This window comes from Ailuropoda melanoleuca, chromosome 13, assembly GCF_002007445.2.
Source record: "Ailuropoda melanoleuca isolate Jingjing chromosome 13, ASM200744v2, whole genome shotgun sequence".
Classification (NCBI taxonomy): domain Eukaryota; kingdom Metazoa; phylum Chordata; class Mammalia; order Carnivora; family Ursidae; genus Ailuropoda; species Ailuropoda melanoleuca.
The window spans coordinates 39,804,902-39,818,248 of record NC_048230.1 but is presented as its reverse complement, the minus strand read 5'-3'; the positions used below and the strand labels follow the sequence as shown (position 1 = coordinate 39,818,248).

Here is a 13,347-nt window from a genome sequence, read left to right as displayed (position 1 = left end):
TGTCTTCCTGGAGAATTAACAAAGCATGTTGATTTTGCATGTTAGTAGTAGGATATAGTAATACTCCACGCGAGCACAGAGCCCGCTGCAAGGCTTAGTCTCACGACCCTGTGACCATGACCTGAGCCGAAATCAAGAGTTGAATGCTTCATGGACTGAGCCACCCAGGCGCCCCAGTAGTACATGTTTTAGATTGATAGTGGTTGCTGCTGATCTTTAATGAACCAGTTGTTTCGTTCAAAACAAAAGTTTATATACTATTACATAATAATAGTACATGTTTTGGATTGATAATAGCTGTCAGTGCTCTTCAGATAATAAAACTATAGAAATGCTGTTCCATGATTCTTTTTCATAAAACCCGAGGCCAGATCTATTTCATAATTCTCCATTTTTTGAGTCTTAGAAAGTGTACTTATCACATGGTTTTGTTGATATGTTTGATTGCCCTGTAGGACTATATCTTAACAATCTTTGTATCCCCAGAGCACAGTGCTTGGCAGTATAATAGGTTCTCAATAACTGCTTATTATAATCACTATCCTTGCCTACCACTTAATGTTCCCACTTCAAAGAATTCAAAATAATCTCCTACCCCAGGCTGTTGAGAGCAGTGAACTTTCTTTTTTTTTTTTTTTCCTCCCTTGGAACATCCCCTCTGTCACCCGGTTCGATATTGCTTTGTGACATGGTGGGACCATGGGAGCCCTTACAGACCACTGCCCTCCCACCCTCACCCACCACGTCCTTCACTGGCCTTGCTCCTCCTTCAGAAGCAGTCTTTTCGATGCCTTGTACATCAGGGGGAACTGAGGCTTGGTGCTCAGGCTAAGAATGCCATTGAGACACGGAGGAGCAGCAGTTTCTGTCTCCTTAATGTATCGTAAATGATAAATAAGACTTTTAGATGACTTGACCCACCTTGAGTGGCAGCATTTGTCCCTCTCCTTCATTGTCACTGCTCTAATGTGTGCCTGTCATTTCCCTTCCCCCCCCCGAACCACCAGAACAAAGATCTTAACCACATCTTATCATACACAGAGCTCAGTGTCACAGAGTTCAAAGGGACCTTCGATCATCTAGTTCATTCCTCTTTATCTTAAAAATTAGGAAAGCTCCTGGTATTTTTATTTCAGTGCCAGTGATTTATGAATTTGGTTCTCATTATAAAGACAGCGTAGAAAACCATAGAGCAATATAGGAGTTTCTCCCCACATACATACCCTTTTTGGAGGTAACCACCACTGGCAATTAAATGTAAGCTAAATGCTATCTTTTTTTTTTTTTTTTTTTAATGCCTACTTAAAAAAAAAAAAATCTTCAAAGGTGTATGTGGCAGGGATTCCTGGACCCCTCGTCAGTGGATTGATAATGCCCTTCATTTGAAGTCCCTGTAACGTTAGATTAGGGGTTTACACACAGCCATGCCCAGGTTACTAAAATGTAGGCACACATGGTAATAACCAAGAAACTCCGAAAGATGAACACAAGACTAGTACAGCTGTCTTGGGAAGTATACTAAGCACAGCTTTGCATTTTTGTAGCTATTTAGTGTCCATGTTTGCTTTGGGCTTTTCATGGGCAGCATCACGGAATGCGCTCCACAGGGAGAAGCAGTTGGGTGGTGGTTACTGGGAGTGGGAGTGGCTCTTTGGATCATTCAGTGGGTCCTTCCTCTGTCCATATAAGCCAGATATTCTGTATACATCTATTCCTTCAGTCTATCCTCAGAATAGATGAAGGGTTGGCTAACCTGTATGTGAAGGACCAGATAATAAATATTTTAGACCTTGAGGACCATATGCAGTCTCTGTCATTTCACATATTCTTTTGGATTTTTAAAAATAACCCTTTGTTTATTTGTTCATTTTTTATTTTTAAAGATTTTATGTATTTATTTGATGGAGAGAGAGACAGCCAGCGAGAGAGGGAACACCAGCAGCAGGAGTGGGAGAGGGAGAAGCAGGCTCGCAGCGGAGGAGCCTGATGTGGGGCTTGATCCTAGAACGCCGGGATCATGCCCTGGGTCAAGGCAGATGCTTAACGACTGAGCCACCCCGGCGCCCCTAAAAATAACCCTTTAAAGGGTGCTTGGGTGGCTGGAGTTCTGGGATCGAGCCCCATGTTGGTGTCCCTGCTCAGTGGGGAGTCTGCTTCTCCCTCTCACTCTGCTCTTCTAGCCGCTCATGTTCTTTCTCTCTACTCGTTCACTTTCTCAAGTAAATAAGTAAATAATCGTAAAAAATAAATAAAATAACCCTTTAAAATTTTGTAAAAGTCTTAGATTGTGGGCCATACAAAAAGTGGGTCTATTTGGGCTGAGGGCCATAGTTTGCTGGCTTCTGCACTTGATCCAGTGATGATGGAAATCAACTTCATTTCCTTTTCATTTTCGTATTTTCAGACTGAAAGGGAATTCAGCAGAACGTCATACTGTAATTTTTATATTAAACAAATGCCTATGGCTCTATAGCTTTGTTTTCCCTTGGATTGTTTAAAGTGACAGAGGCCTTTCAAATCCGACTGTGGAGAAAACACAGGAAAGGCCTCCTTCCTCAAGAAAGCACAGGTTTCTGCCCCAGTTGCTTGATTGCTGGGTTAGCCCTCGAGGAAGACTCCTTGCCCTGCCTTGTCCTCTTTGAAGGTCCACTCTGAAGAACTCTGGAATAATAATTGACAAGGAAGCATCCAGGACAGGCTCTGTGGTGGTGGTTTTTGCAGAGTCTAGCTGAAGGACATGGAGCGCTCCCCCGCCGCAAGCTCTGAGGCAGGAGACCGTACTACTGAAAAGACCGTGGCCCTGGGCCTGTGCAGCCGTTGGCCTTGTGGGCACATGTCGTGTTCTGGGACTGCTCTATGACTGGACATCCATAAGTACGGGGTCTGTGTCCCTCCCGTAGTGGTGGGAGAGCACAGAGCACCAGTCCCGCCTGCCCTCTCGAGCCCTCTCTCCTTCCTCTCCCCCCACCTTCAGTTTCTGTTAGGAAGAGGGAAGTCTCCAGTGGAGTAAGACCTACTAGAGCTTTCGAGGTAACAAGTTAAACACAGACTAGGAAACCATTATCGGCTGGTGTTGCAACACAGGTTGTCGTGCGTACTGGGGGTGGGCCCAGATATGTGCTTTTCCACTGAGTGCATATGGATGGAAGCCTGTGGAATGTAGTGAAGAATTAAATTGGAAAATGAGCCACCTCCTCTGGTTAGCTTTCTCCTTTGCTATTTGTGTGGTAGTACGAACCCATCTTTTAAAGATTTTAAAAATTTGACCCTAGCCATGTAGTGACACCTAAATATCACTATATAAATGTCTTCACAGAGTTGTGGCTGTTCTTCATGTGGTGCAATATCCCTTGTGTTGTGGGACATCCTCGAGGGAAAGAGGGACAGAATTTAATAAAAATGGAAACAGATACAAAAGTCTTTATTTAATAAAATGATCTCCAGCTAATTCTCTATTTTTCAGTCTGGGTGCTTGTAATGGGTGTGTTTACTTTGTAAAAAGTCCAATTTAGAATACTTTATTTCACTACAGTTTCTCATTTTTCACTGAGATTAAAATTGAGTTCATCTTAAGCTGGGGGCTGGAAAACACTGCAACCGTATCTGTATGTGCGCATCAGACGCGAAGCCTAAAATCAGAGCGCAGAACTGCCAGCACTTGCTGCCTCTGGGGAGCTTGAGGGGAAGTCTTTTTATTTTTACTTCACGAACATCTAGACTATTTTTTAAATTCATATTCATTATTTTAAAACAGGGGAAAGGAGGGGCGCCTGGGTGGCTCAGTCGTTAAGCGTCTGCCTTTGGCTCAGGGCATGAACCCGGCATTCTAGGATCGAGCCCCACATCAGGCTCTTCTGCTGGGAGCCTGCTTCTTCCTCTCCCACTCCCCCTGTCTGTGTTCCCTCTTTCGCTAGCTGTCTCTCTCTCTGTTAAATCAATAAATAAAATATTTAAAAAAATAATAGGGGCGCCTGGGTGGCACAGCGGTTAAGCGTCTGCCTTCGGCTCAGGGCGTGATCCCGGCGTTGCGGGATCGACCCCCACATCAGGCTCCTCTGCTATGAGCCTGCTTCTTCCTCTCCCACTCCCCCTGCTTGTGTTTCCTCTCTCGCTGGCTGTCTCTATCTCTGTCAAATAAATAAATAAAATCTTTAAAAAAAATAATAATAATAAATAAATAAAACGGGAAAGGAAGGGAAAAAATAACTGCTTGGTGGGAAGATCTTGGGGGCTTGGGAGGAAGAGAGAGTGGCTTTTGAGTGACTTTGCCCCACCCCAGACCGATGCACATCACAAACTTGAAAGCACTAGAGATTAAAATAGAAAATATTTCAATGGTCTGTGTATAGTCAGCTGTCCTTTCATAGTTGAAGATGATTCTGTTGTATTAATATGTAATTTCTCTTGTGTGGCCTTCCAGGCACTAGAGGGCTTACCCTTGGGTTATTTCTAGAAGCTAGATCCTAGCAGCTACTCAGCAGCCTGGCATTGTAGTTACTCAAAGTGAGAAAGACACAAGAAAGTAGATTTAAGAATGTTTAAAGATTAGTCCAATTAATGGCAGCTTCTGATCGGATCTTCCTAGCAGTTCACATCTTTCTGTTTGAGGGTTTTGTTTTGTTTTTTAAGATTGATTGATTGATTGATTGATTGATTGATTCAGAAAGAGAATGCGCGGGGGGCAGGGGAAGCAGACTTCCTGCTGAGCACAGAACCAGATGCAGGGACTCAGGGGCTCGATCTCACAACCCTGAAATCACGATCACAACCTGAGCCGAAACCAAGAGTCAGACACTTAACTACCTAAGCCACCCAGGCGCCCCATGTTTGAATTTTAGTATAGTGTATTATTCTGGAGATTCCTTGCAATGCAGTTGCTTGTAAGATAGACATGTAAGTTAAATTTATTACTTTAATGGACGGTTTGGTACCTTTATCATTACAGTTTGCATATATAATGAATGTTAGTTACCATGTAGAGTGTCTGATGAAGCACATAGGCCTTTTTTTTTTTTTTTTTTAAAGATTTTATTTATTTGAGACAGAGCTCATGAGAGAGAGAACACGAGTCAGGGGGAGAGGGAGAGGGAGAGGGAGAAGCAGACTCTTCTTCTGAGTAGGGAGTCTGATGTAGGGCTTGATCCCAGGACACTGGGATCATGACCTGAGCTGAAGGCAGACGCTTAACCGACTGAGCCACACAGGCACCCCAGATAGGTCTTTATTAGCTATTAATAATATCGTTGCTTTTTAAAATAATCACACCTAAAGACAGATTTGAAAAGAGAATATTGTTTTCACAGTTCACACATCCTAATTAGTAATGGTTTTCATGTGATCTAGGCAGCTGTGACTTTTTAAGCTTTTTTCATCCCTCCTGCTCCTCCTGTCCCCCCCTTCTCTCCTTCCTCCTGCACAGGCCAGTGGCACCCATAGTTTTGCGTGAATTCACCCACTTTTTCTTGTGCCCAGGGTGAATTAGCATTGGGAACAGAAGAATCTGTAACCTGGTCCAAATGAAAAACTGAGTCTTGCAACTAGCTGCCTCTGCGTAGGATAAATCATGATGTTCCTGCTGGTCCCTGGAAGCTGACTCTGAGCAGTGATGGCAGAGAGAGGCCTCGAGAGGAATGCCTGCCTTTGTGCTAGTAGAGGCTGCTCTCCCAGAGCCTGAACCTCTTCACCTTGCGCTGTTACAAGAAGCAGCCCTGTCTGCAGTTTCTGGCCCTTCCAGTTTCCTAGCTCCATTTCCCTAATCCCACTGTAGCAAAGTTTCGACCTTGTCAAATGGCTACGAGAAGAGGCCTGTCTCTCCTCACAGGGCTCTTCCGGTGCTTCATATTGATAAACCTGGGCTCTCCCCAGTGCCCTGAGTCAGTAGGCAGCCCGGTGGGCTTTGGCCCAGGAGGCCCATCTTTAAGTGTCTTCCTCTTTAGGAAGAGTGGCCCATGATCATGCCTTATGAGTCATTTTCTGGGGAGTAGGGTAGGGTAAAGTCGTTTGAAGGGAGATGTCCGTGTCTCAAGGGAGAAGCTGACTGAACGGCTTTGTGGGGCATGTTGACACTGGAGGGTAAAGAGGGAGGCCCCTTCCTTTGGCAAGGAGTGTCCTGTTACTCACATTTCGGAGGCTGGATATCCCGTCTCTTTGTGGGGAAGCAGATGTTGACTGGTTTGTCTTCCTTCCTTAGGTGGTTTTTTGGCAAAATCCCCAGAGCCAAGGCAGAAGAAATGCTTAGCAAACAGCGGCATGACGGGGCCTTTCTTATCCGAGAGAGTGAGAGTGCCCCTGGGGACTTCTCCCTCTCTGTCAAGTAAGTACTTCCCGCTCTGGTTCCCTGGAGTCCACTCCCTGCTGATCTGAATTGTGAAGCCACAGGCCGGGTGTCTGGCTACACACACTAAAGGTTGCCAACCGATAGAGGTTTAGCCTAAACAATATTTACCAAAGCAGAATATTTTACATCAAAACAGTAATTTCTGGCTCCTCTTAAAAATTAGTTCTACCAGAACTGAGTTTAGATTCCCTTGTGGAAACGGTCTTCAGTTGGTGAGTAGCAGACATTTTCCCTATTCCCCACCCCTCCGCTGAGCCCTGCACCCACACAGCTCTTTCCTCTTTTGCCCTCTGGGGGATCCCTGCTGCCCTCTCTGTCAGCGTGACTGGTCACTCTTTTAGCTGGCTTTGTGCACCTTCACCAGATGTCTACCTTAAATCCTCCAACACCATCCTGGGCCTCTCAGTTTAACTCTAAAAGGTTACCACAAGGGTGTTGGGGGTGTTTTGCTTTCCCCAGTGGTAAAATGTGAAGAGGGGCTGGTAAGCAGAGAATGGGGAAGGCAGGGAGTTTTACCATGCTAGGAATCGTGGAGAGCCTAAGTTGGAACTTTGAAGATTTCAAGCAAATCTCTTTTCATCTCTGAAATAAGGATTTTTTTTAAGATTTATTTATTTATGTATGTATGTATGTGTGTGTGTATGTATGTTTGTATGTATGTATTTGACAGAGACAGCCAGAGAGAGAGGGAACACAAGCAGGGGGAGTGGGAGAGGAAGAAGCAGTCTCCCAGCGGAGGAGCCTGATGTGGGGCTCGATCCCAGAACGCTGGGATCACACCCTGAGCCGAAGGCAGACGTTTAATGACTGAGCCACCCAGGCGCCCCTGAAATAAGGATTTTTAATCAAATTGTCATTTCCATATGTGTTTTGACTCAGTCCTTTCTAGTTACTATATTATCACAGGAACCCCTCCCCTGAGAATATTACAAATCACTCCATCATTTGTGTGACAGCATGATTAGGTGAAAAACTCAGATCGCTCTGAGTGTTATATGTAAGTGATGAATCACTAAATTCTACTCCTGAAACTATTATGCTATATGTTAATTAATTAGAATTTAGATAAAAACTGAAGGGGGGAGCTCAGATCACTGTTATTGTAGATTACATTGATTATTTTTAAATGAAGACCATAAGATAGTTTGCCATTTACATACAACGTAAAGGTTTTTCAGTTTTCAAAATTAATTGAATATCTTCATTTTAGGACCAGTATAGGTTTTTTGAAATGTAGATATAAAGTTAATTTTTGTGTTCTTTTTCTCAGCGAAGGTATGGCAGGTGGTTTCAGGCCATATTCACAGCACCGCACAGATATGTGTCTGGTATAAGTGAGTTTTTAGTCCCAGCATGAAAAAGTCAAACTGGATCTAATTCTTATCAGAGTTTTCCTCTTATAACAATGACTTTTTTTTAATAGACTTCATTTTTCACAGTAGTTGTAGGCTCACAGCAAAACTGTGTGGCAGGGGCAGAGGTCCCCCACCCTCCCCCATGCCCCAGCAGCACGCACAGCAGCAGCGGCTTTCTGATGCGCTCAATTCAACAGGTGCAAGTGAGGATCTGGGGAAGAGCATCTTGAGGTGGCATTGTTGTCTTAATGCTTCTTGCTAACTTGTGTTTCATCATCTGTTTTCCTTTTTATACTGAACTGAGTAGAAAGCAGTCTAGAACAAGGAGTACAAGCAGTTATTCATGGGTTAACTGAGTGATGGCCAAAGCCACCGTGGCGGGTAGCTTGCAGGGGAGGCATTGATTACCGCCAATCACTGCGCATGTTCACGTGGCAACTGCTGGCGAGCTCCCAAATCATTCCGTTTTATCAAATAAAAACTTTAAAGAGTCCATGCATTTATTGTTTCAGAAATAAAATTTGAAACAGATGTCATTACCGCCTTTAACAACACAAGCACCTTCTCAAAGGAGGTTCAAGAATCCATAGTCTCTAGAAGGTTTCTCTAGTTTCAAGATGTGAGTCAGTGATGGAAAACACCGTGGTAGTTAACAAGTCACTGTCTGGGACACTGTACCCCTTATAGAAACCGTCTGCACTGCACCCGTGGGAGTGGGGTTCTGTGGAGCCAGCAGTGTGGCTTGAATGTGTCCTCCTTCCTCACCGCACACCCGGGTTCTCAGGAAAAAGCAACACCGATTCTGAAAGCTTGGGATCTCCTACTTGAAGCCCAGTGCTGCCACCTACTGGGTTGTTTTTAAGAAGTTTTTTTTTTTTTCTGTTTTTTGTGTTTTTTTTTTAAAGATTTTATTTATTTATTCAACAGAGATAGAGACAGCCAGCGAGAGAGGGAACACAAGCAGGGGGAGTGGGAGAGGAAGAAGCAGGCTCATATCAGAAGAGCCTGATGTGGGGCTCGATCCCATAACGCCGGGATCACGCCCTGAGCCGAAGGCAGACGCTTAACCGCTGTGCCACCCAGGCACCCCTAAGAAGTTTTTTATTTCCTTCCTTTGAGACTGAAGGAGGGGCGAGATGGTATCCTTCATTTACAGATCTTCATAGAGTGCCGTTCGAGGGCTGGCACTGGTGTCCATGCTGAGGACCCAGCGGTAAGCAGGACAGGCAGAGCCTCGCTGGGCGGGTGTAGCAGCCACAGAGCACTGTGGTTGGGGGTGGTCAGCACCCGGTTGCACGCTCGCTTCTGTGGGCCAGTGTAAGGAGAGGCATGTTACCCGGTGATCGAGAAACCTTTCTGGGCACCGGGTGGCTCAGCCTCTTGTATTTATTGGCCCACGACGTTCTGTTCTGAGACCTTTCGCCCATGAGTAGAACTAAAATCCCTAAACGATCTAAACTCCCAATTACAGGAGAGCCGTTGAAGGTATGTCCATCCCTCCTCTCTCACCGTCCTATCCCGCCTCTTGTAGTCTTTAAATATCATGTAAGGTTTTAACGGGTTGTTTTGCTTGAAAAGTTTATGAAGTCACACTCTTCTTTGAATAAGGCTCTGTTTGATTTAGTACAGTGCAGGGAACGTGGAGACGTGCCGTAGGTTAGGACATTCTCTCTTTATTTTACAAACATCTTCAGAATTAACCTGATGGACAGGGTTTCCCTCTCTGGCAAAATCATTAGTCCACTGGAGGGATCTCGGGCACTCAGTGTCCTAACTCCATCCAGGGAGTCATGTTGTGCTGCAGTGTGGGCCCCTCAGGCTGTGAAAGTGTTGCCAGAATACTAATTCTCACAAGACGCCTCCTTGATTTGATGGGCACGTGGCCCCCAAGTAGCCAGGACAGAGCCCTCTGACCTGTTCTCGTGTGTGCTCTCTGCCCTCCCCAGGTTTGGAAATGATGTACAGCACTTCAAGGTGCTCCGAGATGGAGCTGGGAAGTATTTCCTCTGGGTGGTGAAATTCAATTCTCTGAACGAGCTGGTAGATTATCACAGGTCTACATCCGTCTCCAGAAACCAGCAGATATTCCTCCGGGACATAGAACAGGTGCCACAGGTAAGCCTCGTAAGAGAGATTGGGATCATTTTTAGCAATTAAGAATAGCTCCTCAGGCAGGCAGGTACCTTTTCAAAGGATTCCTTCTGGGGCCTCTGTGCTCATTATTCAAAATAATGCCTGTAGTTTCTGTTAAAAATGTGTAGTTTGAAACGGTTTTGCCTTTTCCAGAGGCTGCCTTTCTGAGGCGGTGTGTTGTCAGTTACCACCTATGTCTGTGTAGGAAAACAGTCTTTATCACTCTCCGATATTGTATCCCTGCAAGCAAGTGAGGAGGAGAACCTTGCTTGTGAGGGAGTGGAGTCCACACTCATTCCTGTCTTCTGTGGCTAAAGCCCCTAGTCCTATGGTAGGGGAACTCCACCTCATTTTAGTCAATTCTTGACCTTTTGACTCTGTAAAACCTTAAGGACTTTATAAGCAATAAACCGATGGGAACTGAAGCCTTTTCGAAGCCTGGGGTTGTAAACCAGAGCCTGACTGCTGTTTCCCAAGTTCCTTCCCTGATAAGCAGCACGTGCTTCCATGGTGTGGTGCACTGGCCGCCATGGCGGGATGTGCCCTAGCACGTTCTAGCATGTTGTGAGCCATGGTGAACATACCCTGCTCCCACATAGAACCTGAAAGGATAAACAGAGGGGGGGGGATGGGAGGTTGTCTCGGGAGACATGGAGGAGTCGGCACTCGTCTGTTGCGCCCTCGTAACCAGTCCCACCCGGCAGGGGGCTGGCCATGAGCAAAGACCCAGCGGGTGTTCTTTCCCTGCCCCTCTTCTGCAGCAACCAACGTACGTCCAGGCCCTCTTTGACTTTGATCCCCAGGAGGATGGAGAGCTGGGATTCCGTCGGGGAGACTTTATCCACGTCATGGATAACTCAGACCCCAACTGGTGGAAAGGGGCCTGCCACGGGCAGACCGGCATGTTTCCCCGCAATTACGTCACCCCCGTGAACCGGAACGTCTAAGAATCAAGAAGAGATTATTTAAAGAAAGTGAAAAATTTAAAACATGTACAAAAGAAACCCACGAGCTGTCTTAACAGCAGCCTGTGAAGGAGCTCAGAACACCTGGCTGGGTCACCTGGTGACCCTCTCACTTTGGTTGGAACTTTGGGAGGGGTGGGAGGGGGCGTTGGATATAAAAATGCCAAAACTTACCTATAAATTAAGGAAAGAGTTTTTATTACAAATTTTCACCGCTGCTCCTATTTCTCCTTTGTCCTCTTTTTCATCCTTTTCCTCTTCTGTCCATCAGTGCATGACGTCTAATACCACATATAGTCCTAGCTGATGCCAATAATAAAAGAAAAGAAACCAAGCAGGCTGGTATTTTCTCTATGCAAAATGTCTGTTGTAGTTGGAGTGACTGAAGGAAGGACAGCCGTGGCTGTGTTCTCGTGCACACACACAGGAGAGGGCGAGCGGCCAGCAGCCCTTGCTGGTCAGCTTCTGCCAGAGAGGGGGCAGCCCCCAGCCACCAGCATCTTGTGACAAAATTGGAAATGGAGTGGGGGCAAAAGGAAGGACTGTTACCCCTCATGGCTCCCTGAGGAAAGTCAGACTAAAAACTTTGGCTCTTTTCTACATTGTTTTCCCTTCCAAATGGTATTATTGAGCATGTTGATTTTTCATAGTGCCTTTTTCCTTATTTCAAGAGTTGCTTATGAGTGGTTTTTTTTATTTGTTTTAAAATAAGTTAAAGGCAGTCCAGAGCTTTTTCAGCCAATTTGTCGTCTCCTCTGTGTAAATAGTCCTCCCTGGGGGGAGGGGAGAGCGGGGTAGAGGAGCGGAGACAGGTGCAGGTGGAGGGTGTGGGCGCTCTGCCTGTTCGCAGCCACGAGTCTTTAAGGTTCAGCTTTAATATTTGCCAGCCCTCTGGAGTCGCCGTGGCTGCCCCAGGGGTGCACTGCCGCCAGCTGCTGGGGAAGGAGGAGACCTTCCAGCTCTTCCCACCTCGGACAGGATCTGGCAACAGGGGAGGGTGGGGTCAGAGTCCTTGACCTTGCAGTCCTGGCAGTTGTCTGCCCCTCCTCAGCTCCAGAGCCCCCAGAGAAAAAACCCTGGAGCCAGCAAATTTCAAACACAGGAAAGCCCAAGGAACTTAAACTGTAGCTCTGTGACTGTATCAGGTTAATATACTGTGTTCCCGCACTGGGGTGGAAAATGGGAGCTTTTGTTTTTCTTGCTCTGAAATCAGAGGTTATCTGTTCATGGCTTTCATCTTCTGCGTCCCCTGCCTGACCTGCCCAGGTGAGCACGGGGGCAGTGTTCGAGAAGTAGCTGGGCTTTCACGTCTCCGTTTCCAGTGGGCTGTGTCTATAGCTGCTCACCCTTCCCCCCAAGGAAAAGTCTCCGTGAAGCAGGGACAGTTGGGGAAGGACAAGTGGGAAATGTAGGAAGGCCGAGGCCATTGCAGAGCTCTCTCTCTCTGCCTTGTCAGCTGCTTGTCCCTTGTAGTGATGTGCCTGTGAACTTTCTCCACCCTATCCCCTGCCCGCAACAGAAACGGGGCTGCCCGGAAGTTGGTGACGGCCTTTGGGTTCTGAAGTGGTCGTTTGGAGTCTTCCCCTGGACTCTGGTCGTGGAGCCGGACTCAGCCTGGAGTACTCAGAGGCCCCGGAGGCAGCTGCTCTTCTGGAGAGAGCACCCACTGCCTCACTCCCTTTCTGGTAGCTTCTTTCCTCAGTGATGATAAAAGGAATCTCTGGCATTCTACACCTGGACCATTTGATTGTTTTATTTTGGAATTGGTGTATATCATGAAGCCTTGCTAAACTAAGTTTTGTGTGTATATATTTAAAAAAAAATCAGTGTTTAAATAAAAAGACCTATGTACTTAATCCTTTAACTCTGCGGATAGCATTTGGTAGATAGTGATTAACTGTGAATAATAAACATACAGTGAATTCTTCACTCTGTATCTTTTCTCTTTATTTCCCCCCTGCCCCGCCTTACTTAAAATAAAAACCTAAAAGCTATGTCAGGTGTTAGGCAGGCCTACTGTGTCCTATTTTCCGACTCGCCTCGCTCCTTGGGGGTGCACGTGGAGCTTGCTGGGCCCCGGAGTTGCGGTGCCCCCACCCTCAGGTGCTGGGAGTTGGTGGCTGAGGACACAGACAGGCATGCCTGGTGCTTCTGACCATAGGCCACATTTTGGAAACTTTGGTCTAGACCCAGAGCTTTGTGAAGGCAAAGAGCGTGGCTTGCTTGGTTCTCATCCCCTCCCTCCCCATCGCCGCCCCCCCCCCCCCCCCGAAGTAAAGAACAGAAGCACAGAGTGGTCTGTGTGGAAACGGTGTCCATGTGCAAAGGAGCTAACGCGCACTCGCCAGCTCAGCTGGCTGCTGTGGGGTGAGCCTAGCCCTCACCACACCACACTGGTGTCATAGACCAGACAAGTGTTCAGGGACAGCGTGAACAGAAACTGAACCCAAGGAATTTCCACTTACATTCTTGGTCCAGTTCGTAAATGGAGTTCAGCATAGTGCCTCATTTGTGGCTGCCCAACTTGGGCAGTAGTTTCCACTCCTCCGCTTTTCAG

General features: G+C 46.5%; 1 protein-coding gene across 3 annotated transcripts in view; it reads left to right on the top strand.

The window, feature by feature from the left end:
- Window positions 1-12,719, top strand: part of GRB2 (growth factor receptor bound protein 2) — a 72,071-nt gene extending 59,352 nt beyond the window's left edge. For 2 of the 3 annotated variants that reach the window (XM_034641689.1, XM_019800317.2), the window contains exons 4-6: window positions 6,191-6,313; window positions 9,639-9,807; window positions 10,587-12,719. In XM_034641689.1, the coding sequence (XP_034497580.1) occupies window positions 6,191-6,313; window positions 9,639-9,807; window positions 10,587-10,772 (478 nt within the window). In that variant the 3' untranslated portion in view covers window positions 10,773-12,719. The remainder of the gene's footprint in view (window positions 1-6,190; window positions 6,314-9,638; window positions 9,808-10,586) is intronic. The other variant, XM_034641690.1, reaches the window with a different exon arrangement.
- The last annotated feature ends 628 nt before the right edge of the window (window positions 12,720-13,347 follow it).